General features: G+C 52.6%; 1 protein-coding gene across 1 annotated transcript; it reads right to left on the bottom strand.

Annotated features, from left to right (window-relative positions):
* Window positions 1-955: 955 nt before the first annotated feature.
* On the bottom strand, window positions 956-19,272 carry LOC132575838 (acrosin-like). The gene is made up of 6 exons (XM_060244526.1): window positions 19,169-19,272; window positions 16,279-16,482; window positions 10,755-11,020; window positions 4,886-5,034; window positions 1,141-1,412; window positions 956-995 (listed from the first exon to the last, which is right to left on the bottom strand). Exons 1-6 carry the CDS (start codon window positions 19,270-19,272, stop codon window positions 956-958), a joined length of 1,035 nt encoding a protein of 344 aa, XP_060100509.1.
* Between the last annotated feature and the right edge of the window lie 968 nt (window positions 19,273-20,240).

Below are 20,240 nucleotides of genomic sequence, written 5' to 3' on the forward strand. Positions count from 1 at the left end.
GCTCGCTAACCTCAAGCCAACCCTCGTGAGGAACTCTGGTGCCTTCGAATCCTGGCAAGCGTGGCACCAGGAGCATTTCTGCTACTGTGCCGTTCCTACTGTGGAGAACACAAGACAAACTTCAGGCGAGGGAGGGAACCAATTTATTGCTGATGCAAATTCCAAGAAATCCTCACAGAAGAGCCACCCCTGGACGCCCATGAATACAAGAGGCTCCCAGCCCAGAAACGAGTGCACCGCAGTGTTCACGATGTGCACCTGGATCTTCCGGTAACAATCAGGTCCAGCTTGCCAGAGTCCAGGCACTCATACTCGACCCTCAAGCGCAGAGAGCGTAGGGGGCAAATTCGTTTCCTCCCATACCCCTCCAGAGTTCTTCATGTCTTGCCAAGACACCACAGCAATTGCTCATTTGTTTTCAAAGATAATCGTTCTACTCTGCTGAAACAAAGCGGGGTAAGTCTGCGGTAGGGGCACATGCGGCCTGGTTTGGGGCCCTGGCGAGGAAAGGAAGGTCAAGGTGCAGGCGGCTGTTGGCGCTTGGCTGGTGCAGTGCTGTAAGGGCAGGGCATCAGGAACTGGCTTGCTGTGGGTAAGGGCCGAGGCTGGGCTGTCCCTGTGGGGACGGAAGCTGTTATGGCCGGTCCTTACCGTATCGGGCGCCAGGTGTTGGCATATTGGGCCTGCCCTGAGGGTCTCCCCCAGGTCCACTTGGGGGGTTGCCACTGTGCTGGGGGTCGGGTTCGAGGAGGCCAGGTCTGTTGCCAGTACTGTTGTGTCACAGGTGGGGGGCGTGTCCTGGCAGGCCAGGTCGCCCCCCCCTGCCAGCTCTGCTGCCCGTAGGTTGAAGCCTGCATCAGAGGTGGGGGGCGCGTTCTGGGAGGCCAGGTCAGCCCCGCATTCCAGTTCTGCAGCCCGTAGGGACGAGGCGGGGGGCGAGTTCTGGGGGGCCAGGTTAGCCCCGCGTTCTGGGCCTGCTGCCCATAGAAGGAGGACTGGGGTAGAGACGTGGGTGGAGGACGAGACCACGGATTAACCCACCCCTGATTCCATCCCCCTGCTGGTGGCCGGGTTAGGGGAGGGGGGGTGGTCGCTTGAGGGTAGGTGGGCTTTGGGTGAGCGTTCACCCAGTTGGCAAACTGCTGGATCTCCTGCTGGGAAGGAGGCCTCCAGGGCTTGCGCGTTGCCACGGTGGTCATTTTTAGGGGCCTGGAGTGTGAACCTGGGCGGCCAGCAGGAGTCAAGAATTTATCCTTGGTCTTCCCCTTGATCCAGTCCAGGAAGTGCTGCGTGGAGGTGTAGACCCCCGGTTTCCGGACCTTGGCGCAACCACTGCCCCAGCTGGTGGCTCCGACAACCCAAAAGCGCTCTGACCTGGATTCTCTGCATGTGAGAGGGCCACCGCTGTCGCCCTGCGGTAGGAAGGAGAAGACGAAGGCATCAGGAGGAACAGGGAGCACAAAGCGTGTGGGCTGGCTTAAGAAGATATTGGATTTATATCCCGCTTTATACTCTCAGAGTCTCAGAGCTACCTTCCCCCCCCCCCACAGCAGACACCCTGTGAGGTGGGTGGGGCTGAGAGAGATTTCACAGCAGCTGCACAATCACGGACAACTCCTACGAAAACTCTGGCTGACCCAAGGCCATTCCAGCAGGTAGAAGTGGAGTGGGGAATAGGCTTCCCAACCCTCCCACCCTGGCAGGGGACCCCAGGATTTCCAGCCTCTTCCCCCGCTCCCCAAAAAAACGGAAGCGGGGGGAGGGGGAAACGGCACCAAGGAGCATGGCGAGCTGCCCCATCCCGGAGCGAGCGAGGCTGCCGCGCTGCGCCGCTGCCGCCCCCTCCCCGCCGACCGCAGCTGCTCCTCCGAGATGGGCCCAGGCTGAGCCCATCTCGGAGGAGCAGCCAAGAGGTGGCAGCAGCGCAGGCAAAACCAGCGAGGCAAAACCAGAGAAGGGGAGGGCGGAGGCAGGCCAGGAGCATGGCGAGCCGTGAATCCGGGCCCTTCTAGGACCCGGACTCGCGGCTGGCCACGCCCCCGGCCCGCCTCCACCCCCCCCTCCGAATCCACCCCAGAGGCGGAGCGGGCGAGGCCACCGCGCCGCTGCTGCCCCCCCCCCCCCCGCAGCTGCTTCTCCGAGATGGGCTCAGCCTGAGCCCATCTCGGAGAAGTAGCTGCGGTGGGGCGGCAGCCGCACAGCGGCGTCGCCCGCTCCGAGACGGGGCGGCTCACCATGCTCCCCGGCGCCGTTTCCCCCCCCTCCCCCTAGCTCCACCCCAGTGTCTCCTGGCTCCACCCCCAAAGTCCCCAGATATTTCTGGGATTGGACTTGGCAACCCTAGTGGGGAATCAAACCCAGTTCTCCTGGATAAGAGTCCAAGCACTTCACCCCAACACCGAACCTGCTTATCAGGGAGCAGATGACTGATACAGGCAACCTGTCTGGGGAAAGGAATGTTATGGGGCAAGTTAACATAGACTGTCACAAAAATTCCTGAGGAGATTTATCCAAGATGGGGCTAACGAGGGCTTTTTTTTTTGAAGCAGGAACTCCTTTGCCTATTAGGCCACACCCCCTGATGTAGCCAATCCTCCAGGAGCTTACTGTAAGGCCTGCTATAAGCTGCGGCAGGAATGAGTGGCCCGATAGGCAAAGGAGTTCCTGCTTAAAAAAAAAACCCTGTGGTTACCAAGAAGATAAGAAGTGGTTGGATATATATACCTCACCCTTTGCTACCCAGAGCATCTTACAGATCTCCTTTCCCTTCCCCTCCCCACAACAGACACCCTATGTGAGGCAGGTGGGGCTGAGAGAGCTCTGACAGAAACTGCTCATGAGCGGAACATCTCTGAGAGAACTTGTGGCTGACCCAAGGTCACACCAGCAGATGCGTTGGCCTGATTCTTAATCCGGCTCTGCTGAGTGGGGTACAATGCCACAGCGTCCACCCTCCACAGCATCCATTTTCTCTAGGAAAACTTATCTCTGTAGCCTGGAGAGGAGCAGTAGTTCCAAGGGATCCTTGCTCTCCCCTGGAGGCTGCTGGCATCCCTAGTTCAAGATGGCCTGCCCGGGAGAGAGGAATACCCTGTGAGCAGGCAGGAAGGTGTGAAGAGCAGTGTTCTATCAGGAAGGGGAAGAGAGGCAGCTGGAGCTCAAGAAAGAGGATTTGAAGAGCAGCAAGAGATGAAGGAGGGAAGGGGCAGAAGGAGCTCAAACGCTTGTCCCATTTGGGCCTAGCGTAGGGTTGCCAAGACCAATTCAAGAAATATCTGGGGACTTTGGGGGTGGAGCCAGGAGACATTAGGGGTGGAGCCAAGATCAAGGCTGTGACAAGCATAATTGAACTCCAAAGGGAGTTCTGGCCATCACATTTAAAGGGACGGCACACCTTTTCAATGCCTTCCTTCCATAGGAAATAATGAAGGATAGGGGCACCTTTTTTGTGGCTCATAGAATTGGACCCCCTGGTCCAATCCTTTTGAAACTTGGGGGGTATTTTGGGGAGAGGCACTAGCTGCTATACTGAAAATTTGGCGCCTCTACCTCAAAAAACAGCCCCCCCCCCAGAGCCCCAGATACCCGCAGATCAATTCTCCATGATTTCCTATGGGAATAAATCTCCCTGGGGAATAATAGAGTTCCCAGCAGACTTTTCCGTCCAAGTTTCAAAATGATTGGACCAGGGAGTCCAATTCTATGAGCCCCAAAAGAAGGTGCCCCTATCCTTCATTATTTCCTACGGAAGGAAGGCATTTGAAAAGGTGTGCTGTCTCTTTAAATGTGATGGCCAGAACTCCCTTGGAGTTCAATTATGCTTGTCACAGCCTTGATCTTGGCTCCACCCCTAATGACAAAAATATGCAATCTTTCATTGAAATCTGTCTCCGTTTCTGAGGACTGGAAGGTAGCAAATGTCACCCCCATCTTTAAGAAGGGTTCCAGAGGAGATCTGAGTAACTACAGGCCAGTCAGTCTGACTTCAATACCGGGAAAGTTGGTAGAAACCATTATCAAGGACAGAATAAGTAGGCACATTGATGAACACGAGTTATTGAGGAAGACTCATCATGGGTTCTGTAAGGGAAGATCTTGCCTCACTAACCTGTTACATTTCTTTGAAGGGGTGAACAAACATGTGGACAAAGGAGACCCGATAGATATTGTTTACCTTGACTTCCAGAAAGCTTTTGATAAAGTTCCTCAACAAATCAGCCAGTATCATAATGCCCCTGTATAAATCGATGGTGCGGTCTCATTTGGAATACTGTGTGCAATTCTGGTCACCGCACTTCAAAAAGGATATTATAGCATTGGAAAAAATGAAGAAAAGGGCAACTAAAATGATTAAAGGGTTGGAACACTTTGGAACACTTTCCCTATGAAGAAAGGTTAAAACGCTTGGGGCTCTTTAGCTTGGAGAAACGTCGACTGCGGGGTGACATGATAGAGGTTTACTTGATTATGCATGGGATGGAGAAGGTAGAGAAAGAAGTACTTTTCTCCCTTTCTCACAATACAAGAACTTGTGGGCATTCAATGAAATTGCTGAGCAGTCGGGTTAGAACGGATAAAAGGAGGTACTTCTTCACCCAAAGGGTGATTAACATGTGGAATTCACTGCCACAGGAGGTGGTGGCGGCTGCAAGCATAGCCAGCTTCAAGAGGGGGTTAGATAAAAATATGGAGCAGAGGTCCATCAGTGGCTATTAGCCACAGTGTGTATATATATATATAATTTTTGGCCACTGTGTGATACAGAGTGTTGGACTCGATGGGCCATTGGCCTGATCCAACATGGCTTATGTTCTTATATTTCTTGAATTGGACTTGGCAACCCTAGAAGGTCATGAGAAGCAGCCTGGGACGGAGGCCCCCCTACCTGGCAGCTGTCGATGCCTCCTTGCTCGTAGCCGGCACACAGGTTGTTGTAGTGGATCCGGCCACTGTACCAGCCGCTGCTGTTGCAGACTTTCAGGGGGATGAGGTTCACTTTGGCCTCCTGCATGATGTCTGCTGTCTGCGACGGTTCTGAGAGACGGAAAGACTCGGTTGGCTTTTTGCCCGCATCCAGTGGGCAGGTGCCTAAAAAGAGCAGCTCCAGCCTGCTGCCCAGGACAGCACTGCAAGTAATTGCAGCAACAAGAACAAAGGGAAATTGCAGCCAGGATGAAGGGAACATATTATTATTATTATTTATTTCATTTATATCCCGCCCTCCCCCACCACGGCAGGCTCAGGGCGGCTAACAACATTCTACAATCATACAATAACAAGTAAAACCTTAAAATTACAATATAGAGCAATAAAACATTAAAATATTAACTTAAAACCAATCCAGTAATACAGTTGTGATGCGGTATAGATCTTTAGACCGCATTGGCGGACCCTTGGTTACCGTTTTTCCTAGCAGTCCGAGTATGCTAATTTAAAAAGGGTGGTCTTGCAGGCCCTGCGGAACTGTTCAAGGTTCCGCAGGGCCCGCACCTCCTCTGGGAGTCGGTTCCACAGGGTAGGGGCCGCGATCGAAAAGGCCCGTGCTCTGGTACTCTGATATTTAATTTCCTTCGGCCCAGGGGCAGTCATTAGGTTTTTCCCGGTTGACCTCAGTGCTCTCTGGGGTTCGTATGGGGAAAGACGGTCCCTCAGGTAGACAGGTCCTCGGCCATATAAGGCTTTAAAGGTAACGACCAACACTTTGTACTGGACCCGGTATATAATCGGCAGCCAGTGCAGTTCACGTAGCCCCGGCTGTATATGTTCCCGTTTTGGGAGTCCCAACAACAGCCTGGCCGCCGCGTTCTGCACTAGCTGCAATCTCCGGGTCCGGCACAGAGGTAGCCCCAAGTAGAGGGCATTACAGTAGTCTAGTCTTGAGGTGACCGTTGCGTGGATCACTGTTGCGAGGTCCCGGCGCTCAAGGAAAGGGGCCAGCTGCCTTGCCCGCTTCAGATGGAAGAATGCTGACTTGGCAGTGGCTGCTATCTGGGCCTCCATCGATAGTGAAGGCTCCAGTAAAACACCCAGACTCTTTACCTGGCGCGCTGCTTTCAATGGCGCACCATCAAAGGTCGGGAGAGCTATTTCCCTTCCCAGAGCGCCGCGACCCACGCATAGGACCTCTGTCTTCGCTGGATTCAACTTCAGCCCACTCAGCCTGAGCCATGTCGCAACAGCCTGTAATGCCCGGTCGAGGTTCCCTGGGGCGGAGTCGGGCCAGCCATCCATTAGTAGATAGAGCTGGGTGTCATCTGCATATTGATGGCAACCCAGCCCAAACCGCCGGGCAATCTGGGCAAGGGGGCGCATATAGATGTTAAACAACATTGGGGAGAGAACTGCTCCCTGAGGCACCCCACAATCCAGTGTGCGCCTCCAGGACCGCTCGCTCCCGATAGCCACCCTCTGTCCCCGACCTAGGAGAAAGGAGGAAAGCCACTGCAAGGCCGACCCCTCAACCCCAATGTCGGCGATGCGGCGCGTCAGTAACCGATGGTCGACTGTATCAAATGCAGCCGACAGGTCTAACAACATCAGTACCGCAACGCTGCCCCGATCCAGTTGCCGTTGGAGGTCATCCACTAAGGCGACCAGCACCGTCTCCGTCCCATGGCCCGGCCGGAAACCAGACTGACATGGGTCTAGGACAGAAGCGTCATCCAGAAACCCCTGTAGCTGCTGCGCCACGGCCCTCTCAATAATTTTACCTAAAAACGGTAAATTGGACACCGGCCGGTAATTCGCCAATTCAGCCGGGTCTGCTGTAACTTTTTTCAGGAGAGGGCGGACCAAAGCCTCTTTCAGAGGTGTTGGAAAATGCCCCTCTAAAAGGGATCTATTTATGATGTCCCGTAAAGGACATCTAAGCTCCCCTTGGCAGGATTTAATCAGCCAAGAGGGGCAAGGGTCCAGATCACATGTTGTCGGGCGAGCAGCAGAGAGGACTCTGTCGACTTCCTCCAGGCTGAGTGGGTCGAAGTGGTCCAGCACTAAACCCGAAGACAGGCACGGAGCCTCAATTTCACTCACTGTATCTAATGTGGTAGGCAGGTCTTGGCGGAACAGCGAGATTTTATCTGCAAAATATTTCGCAAATGCCTCGCAGCCTATTTCTAATTCTCTAACATTTGGTTTGCCTTGTGGCAACGTTGTAAGATCCCCAATTATTCTAAATAATTGTGCTGGGCGCGAATTTGCAGATGCAATCTTGGTTGCAAAGTAATCTTTCTTTGCAGCCTTGACTGCCATCTCATAAGACTTCATAAACGTTCTATAGGATGTTCTCGTTGCTTCGTCCCGAGTATGCCTCCATTGCCTCTCTAGTCGTCTGAGCCCTTGTTTCAGCTGGCGCAACTCCAAGGTGTACCATGGAGCCAGCTTCATACGAGGGCGCAGAGGGCGCCGGGGTGCAATTTCGTCGATAGCCCTGGACAGCTGGCCCTGCCATATTTCCACCAGGTCATCGAGGGAATTGCCAGTGGGCCAGGGATCCCTCAGGGCCGTTTGGAACCGTTCCGGGTCCATCAGGCCCCGAGGGCGAGCCAAAATAGGCTCTCCGCCCATACAGGGTTGGGGCGGCATCCCCACACGGGCCTTAAGGGCTAGGTGATCCGACCATGGTACCGCTTCTACGGCAATATCGTTCACCAAAATCCCGGCTGCAAAGATCAGGTCTAATGTGTGCCCGGCCTGATGCGTGGGAGTCGTGACAAATTGAGAGAGTCCCAGTGTCGCCATGGACGACACTAGGTCCATCGCCTGAATGGAGGCCGTGTCGTCGGCATGGACGTTGAAGTCACCCAGGACCATAAGCCTCGGGTACTCCAACGCCCAGCCCGCCACTGCCTCCAATAGTGATGGTAAGGCGTTAGCTGGCGCGTTGGGCGGACGGTACACCAGCCAAACTGCCAACCCCTCTCCGACATCCCATGCCAGACCGGTGCATTCAATCCCGTCAATCTTTGGGTCCGGGAGAGCCCGAAAGGAGTAATCCTCCCGTATGAGTAATGCTACCCCTCCCCCCCGCCCGCTCATCCGCGATTGGTGAAAGACCGAGTATCCTGGGGGGGACATCTGGGAGAGAGAACCTATATATGAACCTATGAAGCTGCCTTCTACTGAATCAGACCCCCCTGGGTCCATCGAAGTCAACCTTGTCTACTCAGACTGGCAGCGACTCTCCAGGGTCTCAAGGTGAGGTTTTTCACGCATCTTTGCCTGGACCCTTCTTGGCTGGAGAGGCTTGGGATAGAACCTGGGACCTTCTGCTTACCAAGCAGAGTCTCTACCACTGAGCCACTGTCCCCTTCCCATATATATATGAACCTATGAAGCTGCCTTCTACTGAATCATACCCCGCTGGGTCCATCAAAGTCAGTCTTGTCTACTCAGACTGGCAGCAGCTCTCCAGCTGAGGTTTTTCACACCTACTTGCCTGGACCCTTTTTAATGGGAGATGCTGGGGATTGAACCTGGGACCTTTTGCTTACAGAAATGGAAACGGAAACATGGAATTAACCTAGGATTCACGCTGCTGCAATTACTTGTGTCAGCGTACCACGGAGAAGTCCTCAGTGAGTGTGTGTTTGAAGCCGGCTGCTTGTGCAACGAACAAGCATCCATTCCCACAAGGAAGTTTGCGTCAGCAGTGCAACAGACACACACGTGGACATTATTGGGGCTGTCCCTTTAAACAGCGTCTACAGACGGCTGCGCATCGTTTTTGGAGAGGCAGGTGTGTATATTTTGAACGTTCTTGGTAAAGTTTCGTAAGCGGTTGGTGACGTACGCTTCAAGTATAATAAGAGGACTTGAAAATGGTGCCTAAAAAGAGCAGCTCCAGCCTGCTGCCCAGGACAGCACTGCAAGTAATTGCAGCAACAAGAACAAAGGGAAATTGCGGCCAGGATGAACATATTGTCATGGGTGCTGGGGACCCTGCAGAGGAAGTGGAGCCTGCAGAAGAAACTGTGCCCCTGCCACCTGCACCAGTGCCCCTGCCTCCTGCTGGAGAAGATCCCAGCCCCCCTGCCTCGCCCTCTCGGGTGGCGCGTGTGCGTGACCGCCTCCGTCAGGACCTCAGGGATCGGAGGAGGGCGGCACGCTCACGAGCAAGACGCTCCCTGAGCCCTGAGTTTTGAGAGGATTCTGGCCCTTCTAAGAGCAAGGAGGCTTGAGTTGTAACAGGATCCTGGCTGCCTCTCTGAGCCAGCAATTAGCCCAAATGGGCAACAGCCAGCAGAGGGCTATATAGCTGTAGGCTTTGGGAGGAGGCTTTGTGGAAGCAACTAGTCATCTCCCTGACGTTCTAGCATCCACTCCGGCTTGACTTTGGTTTCTGGACTCCCTGACTTTGGCTTGTGACTTCTGGACTCCCTGACCTCGGCTTCTGGACCTCGGACCTGCGATACTTGTACAGTGATTCGGATTTGGCGCCTCGGACCCTCCTGCTTACTGGCTACAGACCTCGGACTGCCCCTGGACTTTGCCTGACCCGGCCCCAGCCGTGACACATATGAAGCTGCCTTCTACCGAATCAGACCCCCCTGGGTCCATCAAAGTCAACCTTGTCTACTCAGATATGAATTTACAGTGCGAACAATTGGCAGCTTTTTGTACACGAGTACCAACCCACCTGGGGATGGGCAACCGTACCTACCCTGGATCCTTTCCGCTGGAGATGTCGGGGACTGAACCAGGGGCCTTCGCATGCCAAACAGATGCTCTGCCACTGAGCCAGGCCTCTGCTCTGAAGCCCTGTGCCATGCTTGCATCAGACTCCAAGTTTGACCACCAAGTTTGACCACTGGATAGGCTTGCCAATCCCCAGGTCCCAGCGGGGGTTCTTCTGCTTTCCCAAGCTCCTTCCCACCCCCGATCAGCTGGCCAGTGGGGGGAAGCCCCGCCCCCAAAGCCACCATGTGACTTTCACCCTCCGGAGGCTCCTGTCTCCGATTGAAAGGCTTCCTCTTGGGATGGGGTGTCTGTGTTGCTGTGAAGAAGCTGGCAGCAACTCGTGAGTAGAGAGGCCAAACCCTAGCTTCAGAGTCACCAGAAAGGTGTGTGTGTGTGGGGGGGAGGGAAACGTCTGCTGAGCACTTCATTATTCCCAATGTGGAGATCAATTCTCATAGGGTATAATGGGGAATTGATCTGGAGGTATCGGGGGCTCTGGGGGAGCTGTTTTTTGAGGTTAGAGGCACCAAATTTTCCGTATAGTATCTAGTGCCTGTCCCCAATTTTCAGTATAGTATCTAGTGCCTCTCCCCAAAACGATTGAACCAGGGGGTCCAATTCTATGAGCCCCAAAAGAAGGTGCCCTTATCCTTCATTATTTCCTATGGAAGGAAGGCATTTAAAAAGGTGTGCTATCCCTTTAAATGTGATGGCCAGAACTCCCTTGGAGTTCAATTATGCTTGTCACACCCTTGTTCCTGGCTCCGCCCCCAATGTCTCCTGGCTCCACCCCCAATGTCTCCTGGCTTCTCCCCCAAAGTCTCCTGGCTCCACCCCCAAAGTCCCCAGATATTTCTTGAATTGGACTTGGCAGCCCTAATGTCTCCTGGCTCTGCCCCCAATGTCTCCTGGCTCCACCCCCAAAGTCCCCAGATATTTCTTGAATTGGACTTGGCAACCCTACCACTGGAGCAGGCGATGCTGCTTGAAAGGGAGCACTGCTCTAACCCCCTCCCCTCCCCCCGCCGGCATCTCCCCGTGTTTTTTTCCTTTGATGTGCATCCTGGGACTCTCACTTGAGACATCGGTGACGCCCCATCCACTGACGAAGCAGTGAGACAGTTCAGAAAGGTCCACCTCCTCGTCCGGCAGGCAGGCTGGTTGGATGTAGTCAGTGCAGTTGACGGGCGCACTCAGCTCCATCAAGGCGATGTCGTTGAGGCTCCGCCGGTGTTGGTACAGCTCGTGCTCCACCAGATTCTTGATGGTGCGCTCCTGCACATCCGGCCCCGGCTGGGAAAGCTGCGTTGCACCAATAACCAGCTTCCAGTGCTCCAGGAACCTTAACAGAGGAGGGAAGGGATTCCGTTTACCTGAGGTGAACTTGAGAGAGAGCCAGATGGGTGTCGTGGTTAAGGGTGCCGATGTCAAGAGTCGTATATCAGTTCTGTATTCCTCTTGTCCTGAACTCTGTATGGCAACTATGGCTGTGCAAATTTGCCTGGCTTAGCTTCCCCCCCCCCCCCCCACTTATCTGGAGAGCCAGTTTGGTATAGTGGTGAAGTGTGCGGACTCTTATCTGGGAGAACCGGGTTTGATTCCCCACTCCTCCACTTGCACCTGCTGGAATGGCCTTGGGTCAGCCAGAGCTCTGGCAGAGGTTGTCCTTGAAAGGGCAGCTGCTGTGAGAGCCCTCTCCAGCCCCACCCACCTCACAGGATGTCTGTTGTGGGGGAGGAAGGGAAAGGAGATTGTGAGCCGCTCTGAGACTCTTCGGAGTGGAGGGTGGGATATAGATCCAATATCTTCATCTACCTCACAGGGTGTCTGTTGTGGGGGAGGAAGGGAAAGGAGATTGTGAGCCGCTCTTAGACTCTTCGGAGTGGAGGGCGGGATATAAATCCAATATCTTCATCTACCTCACAGGGTGTCTGTTGTGGGGGAGGAAGGGAAAGGAGATTGTGAGCCGCTCTGAGACTCTTCAGAGTGGAGGGCGGGATATAAATCCAGTATCTTCATCTACCTCACAGGGTGTCTGTTGTGGGGGAGGAAGGTAAAGGAGATTGTGAGCCGCTCTGAGACTCTTCGGAGTGGAGGGCGGGATATAAATCCAATATCTTCATCTACCTCACAGGGTGTCTGTTGGGGGGGGGGGGGTAAAGGAGATTCTGAGCCGCTCTGAGACTCTTCGGAGTAGAGGGCGGGATATAAATCCAATATCATCTTCTTCTATCTTCTTATCTATGGAACTCATTATTCAAGCCGCTTCTTCCCATCTCCAAGGTCAGATGCTTGAGAAGTAAAGATTCGGCACCTGGACTCTAAGGCTTTTGGGTAGGGAGAGGACCTGCCAAAAGACTTTTCCCGCTTTGCTTCCCCGTGCTTATGTGCTTGAAATGTAACGGTTGGGGCAAAAGGTTAAAAGGAGAGCCACTGGGCTAAGACGTTAGTCTTAGCAAAGATGGTGTACTGCCTTAAGATACTTATGGAATAAACTGCTGATCTATTGCAGGGGTGGCCAAGGGTAGCTCTCCAGATGTTTTTTGCCTACAACTCCCATCAGCCCCAGCCAGCATGGCCAATGGCTGGGGCTGATGGGAGTTGTAGGCAAAAGACATCTGGAGAGCTACCCTTGGCCACCCCTGATCTATTTGACTGTGTTGCACCTTGACTCGAGGTCTTGACAGCGGACTCTTACCTGGAAGATCTGGGTTTGATTCCCCGCTCCTCCACTTGCACCTCCTGGAATGGTCTTGGGTCAGCCATAGCTCTCGCAGAGCTGTCCTTGAAAGGGCAACCTCTGTCAGAGCTCTGTCAGCCCCACCCTCCTCACAGGGAGGAAGATAAAGGAGATTGTGAGCTGCTCTGAGACTCTGATTTGGAGAGAATGGCAAGGTATAAATCTTCAGTTGTCTTCTTTTCCTCACATAACACGAGGGGCTTTCTGCTTCCTTGCCTAGTGCTGTGGCAGGCAACCTCATGGAAAGAGCCAGGGAGGAGCAATGACTTTGGGGGCTTTCAGTTCTCTGCATCGTGCACATGGGCTGTGTTCAGACAATGAATTCGCACATGAAGGCCAGGAACAGAAGCAGCAGGGCACGATCCATTCTCTACCGCCCCCAAGCGCTAATTATTCTGCTGCTTCAGAAGCCAGAAAGAGGACAAAATCAAGCAAAGCAGAGGCTGAGCTACGTGTGATTAATCGCCCCTTAAAATCTCGAGCATTCCACTTAAAAGCTGTTCTTCGACTGGGAGAACTTCCTGTTGAGAGTGGGAGCAAAGCCTCAGCATCTGATTCCATCCAGCCTGTCTAAGGGAAATGTGGGCTGCCTGTCACTGAAGGAGAGGAACTCTGCGCTGCTTCTTTACTGCCATCGCCTGCCCCACAGCTCTGCTTGCCTGCCTATCACAAGCAAAAGCTTCCCCATATTCTCTGCAGTCCTGCAAACCAGGTTGGCCCCGCACCTGCCTGCTCATAGCATGGCTTGCTTTGCCTTTGTCCCCTTCAAAATCTGCCTTCCCTTTGAGAGTTTGAAAGTTAACTCTTTGACTCTGGAAAAAGAAGAGGAAGGCAGGGAAGAAGGGAGGGAGGAGGAGGAGGGAGAGGAGAAATTGGATTTATACCCCACCCTTCTCTCTGAATCAGAGTCTCAGAGGGGCTTACAATCTCCTATATCTTCTCGCGCCAAAAAAGACAGCCTGTGAGGTGGGTGGGGCTGAGAGGACTCTCACAGCAGCTGCCCTTCTAAGGACAACTCCTGTGAGAGATCTGGCTGACCCAAGGCCATTCCAGCAGCTGCAAGTGGAGGAGTGGGGAATCAAACCCGATTCTCCCAGATAAGAGAGCTCTGGCTGACCCAAGGCCATGCCAGAAGCTGCAAGTGGAGGAGTGGGGAATCATACCTGGTTCTCCCAGATAAAAGAGCTGTGGCTGATCCAAGGCCATTCCAGCAGGTGCATGTGGAGGAGGGGGGAATCAAACCCGGTTCTCCCAGATAAGAGAGCCATGGGTGACCCAAGGCCATTCCAGCAGCTGCATGTGAAGGAGTGGGGGATCAAACCCAGTTCTCCCAGATAAGAGAGCTATGGCTGACCCAAGGCCATTCCAGCAGCTGCAAGTGGAGGAGTGGGGAATCAAACCCAGTTCTCCCAGATTAGAGAGCTCTGGCTGACCCAAGGCCATTCCAGCAGCTGCAAGTTGAAGAGGGGGGAATCAAACCCACTTCTCCCAGATAAGAGAGCTCTGGCTGACCCAAGGCCATTCCAGCAGCTGCAAGTGGAGGAGTGGGGAATCAATCCCAGTTCTCCCAGATAAGAGAGCTCTGGCTGACCCAAGGCCATCCCAGCAGCTGCAAGTGGAGGAGTGGGGAATCAAACCCGGTTCTCCCAGATAAGAGAGCTCTGGCTGACCCAAGGCCATTCCAGCAGCTGCAAGTAGAGGAGGGGCAAGTCAAACTCGGTTCTCCCAGATAAGAGAGCTCTGGCTGACCCAAGGCCATTCCAGCAGCTGCGAGTGGAGGAGGGGGGAATCAAACCCGGTTCTCCCAGATAAGAGAGCTATGGCTGACCCAAGGCCATTCCAGCAGCTGCAAATGGAGGAGTGGGGAATCAATCCCAGTTCTCCCAGATAAGAGAGCTCTGGCTGACCCAAGGCCATCCCAGCAGCTGCAAGTGGAGGAGTGGGGAATCAAACCCGGTTCTCCCAGATAAGAGAGCTCTGGCTGACCCAAGGCCCTTCCAGCAGGTGCAAGTGGAGGAGTGGGGAATCCAACCTGGTTCTCTCAGATAAGAGAGCTCTGGCTGACCCAAGGCCCTTCCAGCAGCTGCAAGTGGAGGAGTGGGGAATCAAACCCGGTTCTCCCAGATAAGAGAGCTCTGGCTGACCCAAGGCCATTCCAGCAGCTGCAAGTAGAGGAGGGGCAAGTCAAACCCGGTTCTCCCAGATAAGAGAGCTCTGGCTGACCCAAGGCCATTCCAGCAGCTGCATGTAGAGGAGGGGGGAATCAAACCCGGTTCTCCCAGATAAGAATCGCCAGGCTGGCTGAGAGAGAGATTTACTGGGCCATCCTAAACAATGGGATGCCCACTGAAGTCAATGGGCTCTGCTTAGTTTGGTGTTTCCATGTTTTCACCCAACAGCTTGCAGACCAGCTGCCTGGAAAAGAGGGAGAGCTGTTGCTTCCCCACACCCCCAAGTTTGCTTTCATAGCCTTTTTTGGGGGGGGGGTGCAGCGTCTGTGAGCAAAGCCTTTGCCCTTTCAACCAAGCACGGCTACAAAGAAAGAACAGCTCACCTATTCACTGGTACCCAGGTCAAGCAGAATCAGGAAGATCTCCGCACACCACTGATATTGGACAATGATTGGCAGAGAGGGGGAACCATGAGCACAAGGACTGGGCCAGAATGTTTTCTATACTTCCAAGGAGACCTCAGATTCAGTAGCAACCTTTCTGTGACTTTCCCCTCTTCCTCCCCACCTACCTTCTCCATTGAATAGCAGGTGCAGCTGCATAACCATCCCTGGATGAGGAGAGCGGGCAGCCAGCCAGCCACCAGGGGCTCTGCCACACCTCCAGCAGCCCTCATTAACCCCTGGAGAAGCCCACACCACCCTTTCTCCATTTCTTATGTGATTTGGGGCAGCAGGTGGCTTGCTGGCCTTTTGACTGGGGGAGGGGGGCACGAGAGCCCCAAGTGAGCGAGGCCTTCTTGGATGGCTGGATCTCTAGCCAGCCCAAGCAGGCCTCGCTTGCCCGGGGCTCTTCTTTTTTTGTATCAGGTTGCTTTTGGCTGGGGGGGGGCAGCGTATGCTAATGAGCTCTGCCAGCTATTTTTCTACAAAACACCCCCTGCTTACAAGTTGGTTGTGGTTTGGGATGCATAGCCATGGGCAGTGGTGGAATTCTAGCAGGAGCTCCTTTGCATATGAGGCCACACCTCCTGATGTACCAATCCTCCAAGAGCTTACGAAAAAGAGCCTTGTAAGCTCTTGGAGGATTGGCTACATCAGGGGGGGTGGCCTCATATGCAAAGGAGCTCCTGCTAGAATTCCACCCCTGGCCCTGGGTAAGGCAGAAGCCTGGCACAGCTTGCACTGTATTGGCCAATCTCTTCCCCCCCCACCGCCCCCATGTCAAGCATTGTCTATTCTTTATTGATTATAGTTGCCAGATTATAGAAATGTTACTAACCATGACTTTAGCTTCGGCACATCAAAGTAGCAAAATAGCAAATTCCCCCCCTCCCCCTCTCCTGCTCCTTTCGCTGTTACTAACAAATGCAGGAATGCACTCTTTGAAGATAAAACCTCCTAGGACGATTTCCCATGCCAGCAAAGCTGGAACCCAGGAAGCGCCAACCGCAGGAGAGATAAAGAAAGAACAGTGAGAGATTTCACATGTAAAATTGTTTAGGGAATGTAGGATTCTTTATAGAACCTTTGATGTGCCATCTTTAAGTATGCCTTTTGCTGTTACACTGTATCAGTTCCAATACCTAGCTCATCTGAGCCACATGGATTATCAATAAACCAAACTTTGTTTCAAGATCCAAGGACTGGTTACTTTGAGATCTAATGCTTGACACTCCAGTTCACTCACTGTCTTTGTATGAAGCAGTGGGCTGCCGTGACCACCCAGCGAGAGCTGATGAGGGAACCCCCGCAGGCGTGCTTGTAGCCATCGCGGGATGGGATCTGGATGCTGACCATCCAAGGCCACGTTCCTGGCAGAACATCCGTGCCTCCGATCACTCGTGTTGTCCCACCGTGGCTGGGAGCCAATGGACGTCTTCCGCAAACGCCACTAAAGGGGGGGGGGGAAATCCAGAGGAGAGATGTGTCACAAGGCCAGCCATATATGGGATACGCATCAGAGGAGCAGGAAAGGACATATGAAGATAAGAGAAGCCATGCTGGATCAGACCAATGGCCCCTCCAGTCCAACACTCTGTGACACAGTGGCCAAAAAGCCCAGGTGCCTTCAGGAGGTCCACCAGTGGGGCCAGAACTCCAGTCGCCCTTCCACTGTTGCCCTCCCCCAAGTTCCAAGAATACAGGGTATCACTGCCCCAGACATAAGAACACAAGAGAAGCCATGCTGGAACAGGCCAATGGCCCATCCAGTCCAGCCCTCTGTGTTCTAAAAGGTAAGAAGGATTCCTTTAAGAGGTGGAAACCTAGTCCAAGTGAGGTTAATAAAAGGGAACACAGGCTGTGGCAAATCAAATGCAAAACTGTGATCAGGCAGGCAAAAAGGGACTATGAGGAGCATATTGCAAAAAACATAAAGACTAACAATAAAAATTTCTTCAAATATATTAGAAGCAGGAAACCAGCCAGGGAGGCAGTGGGGCCCTTGGATGACCAAGGGTTCAAAGGATTACTGAAGGAGGATAGGGAAATGGCTGAGAAGCTGAATGCATTTTTTGCCTTCGTCTTCACTGTGGAAGATGAGAAGTGTTTGCCCACTACAGAACCACTCATTTTGGAATGGGTGTTGAAAGACCTGAGTCAGATTGAGGTGACAAGAGAGGAGGTCCTAAAACTGATTGACAAATTAAAAACTAAGAAGTCACCAGGTCTGGATGGCATACATCCAAGAGTTCTGAAAGAACTCAAAGTTGAACTTGTGGATTTTCTGACAAAAATATGTAATCTTTCATTGAAATCTGCCTCCGTTCCTGAGGACTGGAAGGTAGCAAATGTCACCCCCATCTTTAAAAAGGGTTCCAGAGGAGATCTGGGAAATTACAGGCCAGTCAGTCTGACTTCAATACCGGGAAAGTTGGTAGAAACCATTATCAAGGACAGAATGAGTAGGCACATTGATGAACACGGGTTATTGAGGAAGACTCAGCATGGGTTCTGTAAGGGAAGATCTTGCCTCACTAACCTGTTGCATTTCTTTGAGGGGGTGAACAAACATGTGGACAAAGGAGACCCAAGAGATGTTGTTTACCTTGACTTCCAGAAAGCTTTTGATAAAGTTCCTCATCAAAGGCTCCTTAGAAAGCTCGAGAGTCATGGAGTAAAAGGACAGGTCCTCTTGTGGATCAAAAACTGGCTGATTAATAGGAAGCAGAGAGTGGGTATAAATGGGCAGTCTTCGCAGTGGAGGACGGGAAGCAGTGGGGTGCCGCAGGGCTCAGTACTGGGTCCCATGCTCTTTAACTTGTTCATAAATGATTTGGAGTTGAGAGTAAGCAGTGAAGTGGCCAAGTTTGCAGATGGCACTAAATTGTTCAGGGTGGTGAGAACAGAGAGGATTGTGAGGAACTCCAAAGGGATCTGCTGAGGCTGGGTGAGTGGGCGTCAACATGGCAGATGCGGTTCAATGTGGCCAAGTGCAAAGTAATGCACATTGGGGCCAAGAATCCCAGCTACAAATACAAGTTGATGGGGTGTGAACTGGCAGAGACTGACCAAAAGAGAGATCTTGGGGTCGTGGTGGATAACTCACTGAAAATGTCAAGACAGTGTGCGATTGCAATAAAAAGGGCCAACGCCATGCTGGCAATTATTAGGAAGGGAATTGAGAACAAATCAGCCAGTATCATAATGCCCCTGTATAAATCGATGGTGTGGTCTCATTTGGAATACTGTGTACAATTCTGGTCACTGCACCTCAAAAAGGATATTATAGCATTGGAAAAAGTGCAGAAAAGGGCAACTAGAATGATTAAAGGTTTAGAACACTTTCTCTAAGAAGAAAGGTTAAAACGCTTGGGGCTCTTTAGCTTGGAGAAACGTCGACTGCGGGGTGACATGATAGAGGTTTACAAGATTATGCTTGGGATGGAGAGGATAGAGAGAGAAGTACTTTTCTCCCTTTCTCACAATACAAGAACTCGTGGGCATTCAATTAAATTGCTGAGTAGTCAGATTAAAACGGATAAAAGGAAGTACTTCTTCGCCCAAAGGGTGATTTACATGTGGAATTCACTGCCACAGGAGGTGGCGGCGGCTACAGGCGTAGCCAGCTTCAAGAGGGGGTTGGATAAAAATATGGAGCAGAGGTCCATCAGTGGCTATTAGCCACAGTGTGTGTGTGTGTTTGTATGTATATAGAGTGTTGGACTGGATGGGCTATTGGCCTGATCCAACATGGCTTCTCTTATGTTCTTATGTCTGGGGCAGTGATGCTCTGTATTTCTGGTGCTTGGGGGGGGGAACAGTGGGAGGGCTTCTAGTGTCCTGGCCCCACTGATGGATCTCCTGATGGCATCTGGATTTTGTGGCCACTGTGTGACACAAAGTGTTGGACTGGATGGGCCATTGGCCTGATCCAACATGGCTTGTCTTATATTCTTATGTTCTTAAGACAATTAATGACCCAAATCGTGGTACTTAACTACTTCATTTGTAGCCTGCCCTTCTCTTTGAGACTCATGTCTTGTCATAGGAAAGGTGGCTAGGAAATTATGCCTGTTACTAAAATAGACTAAGCATCCTGTGGATTGGATTTACTGAGTATGTAGTTCAAACCTTACAAAGATATTACTGCCTCCTTGGAAATGGATAATTTGTCATTCTCACTGGGCTGCTGATATGTGGTGACTCGGTTGATTCTTACAGGTATAAATGTTATGCCCATTCATAAAGTTTCAAAGTGATCTTTGGATGTATTGACTCTGCCCTCGTTTTCTGCTTCTGCCTCTGCACCATTTAAATAAATGATTGAAGGGCCTTTGCTAAGTAGCATCAAACACCTCAGATCTCTGAATATAAGCTGGGCTGGTCCTAGAGAGCCAGTTTGGTGTAGTGGTTAATGTGGGGGCTCTTATCTGGGAGAACCAGATTTGATTCCCCACTCCTCCACTTGCAGCTGCTGGAATGGCCTTGGGTCAGTCAGAGCTCTCTTATCTGGGAGAACCGGGTTGGATTCCCCACTCCTCCACTTGCAGCTGCTGGAATGGCCTTGGGTCAGCCACAGCTCTCTTATCTGGGAGAGCAGGGTTTGATTCCCCTCTCCTCCACTTGCAGCTGCTGGAATGGCCTTGGGTCAGCCACAGCTCTCTTATCTGGAAGAACCGGGTTTGATTCCCCTCTCCTCCACTTTCAGCTGCTGGAATGGCCTTGGGTCAGCCATAGCTCTTTTATCTGGGAGAACCGGGTTTGATTCCCCAATCCTTCACTTGCAGCTGCTGGAATAGCCTTGGGTCAGCCAGAGCTCTCTTATCTGGGAGAACCGGGTTTGGTTCCCCACTCCTCCCCCTGCAGCTGCTGGAATGGCCTTGGGTCAGCCAGAGCTCTCTTATCTGGGAGAACTGGGTTTGATTCCCCACTCCTCCACTTGCAGCTGCTGGAATGGCCTTGGGTCAGCCAGAGCTCTCTTATCTGGGAGAACCGGGTTGGATTCCCCCCTCCTCCACTTGCAGCTGCTGGAATGTCCTTGGGTCAGCCAGAGCTCTCTTATCTGGGAGAACCGGGTTTGATTCCCCCCTCCTCCACTTGCAGCTGCTGGAATGGCCTTGGGTCAGCCAGAGCTCTCTTATCTGGGAGAACCGGGTTTGATTCCCCACTCCTCCACTTGCAGCTGCTGGAATAGCCTTGGGTCAGCCA

Source organism: Heteronotia binoei, chromosome 8 (assembly GCF_032191835.1).
Source record: "Heteronotia binoei isolate CCM8104 ecotype False Entrance Well chromosome 8, APGP_CSIRO_Hbin_v1, whole genome shotgun sequence".
Lineage (NCBI taxonomy): Eukaryota > Metazoa > Chordata > Lepidosauria > Squamata > Gekkonidae > Heteronotia > Heteronotia binoei.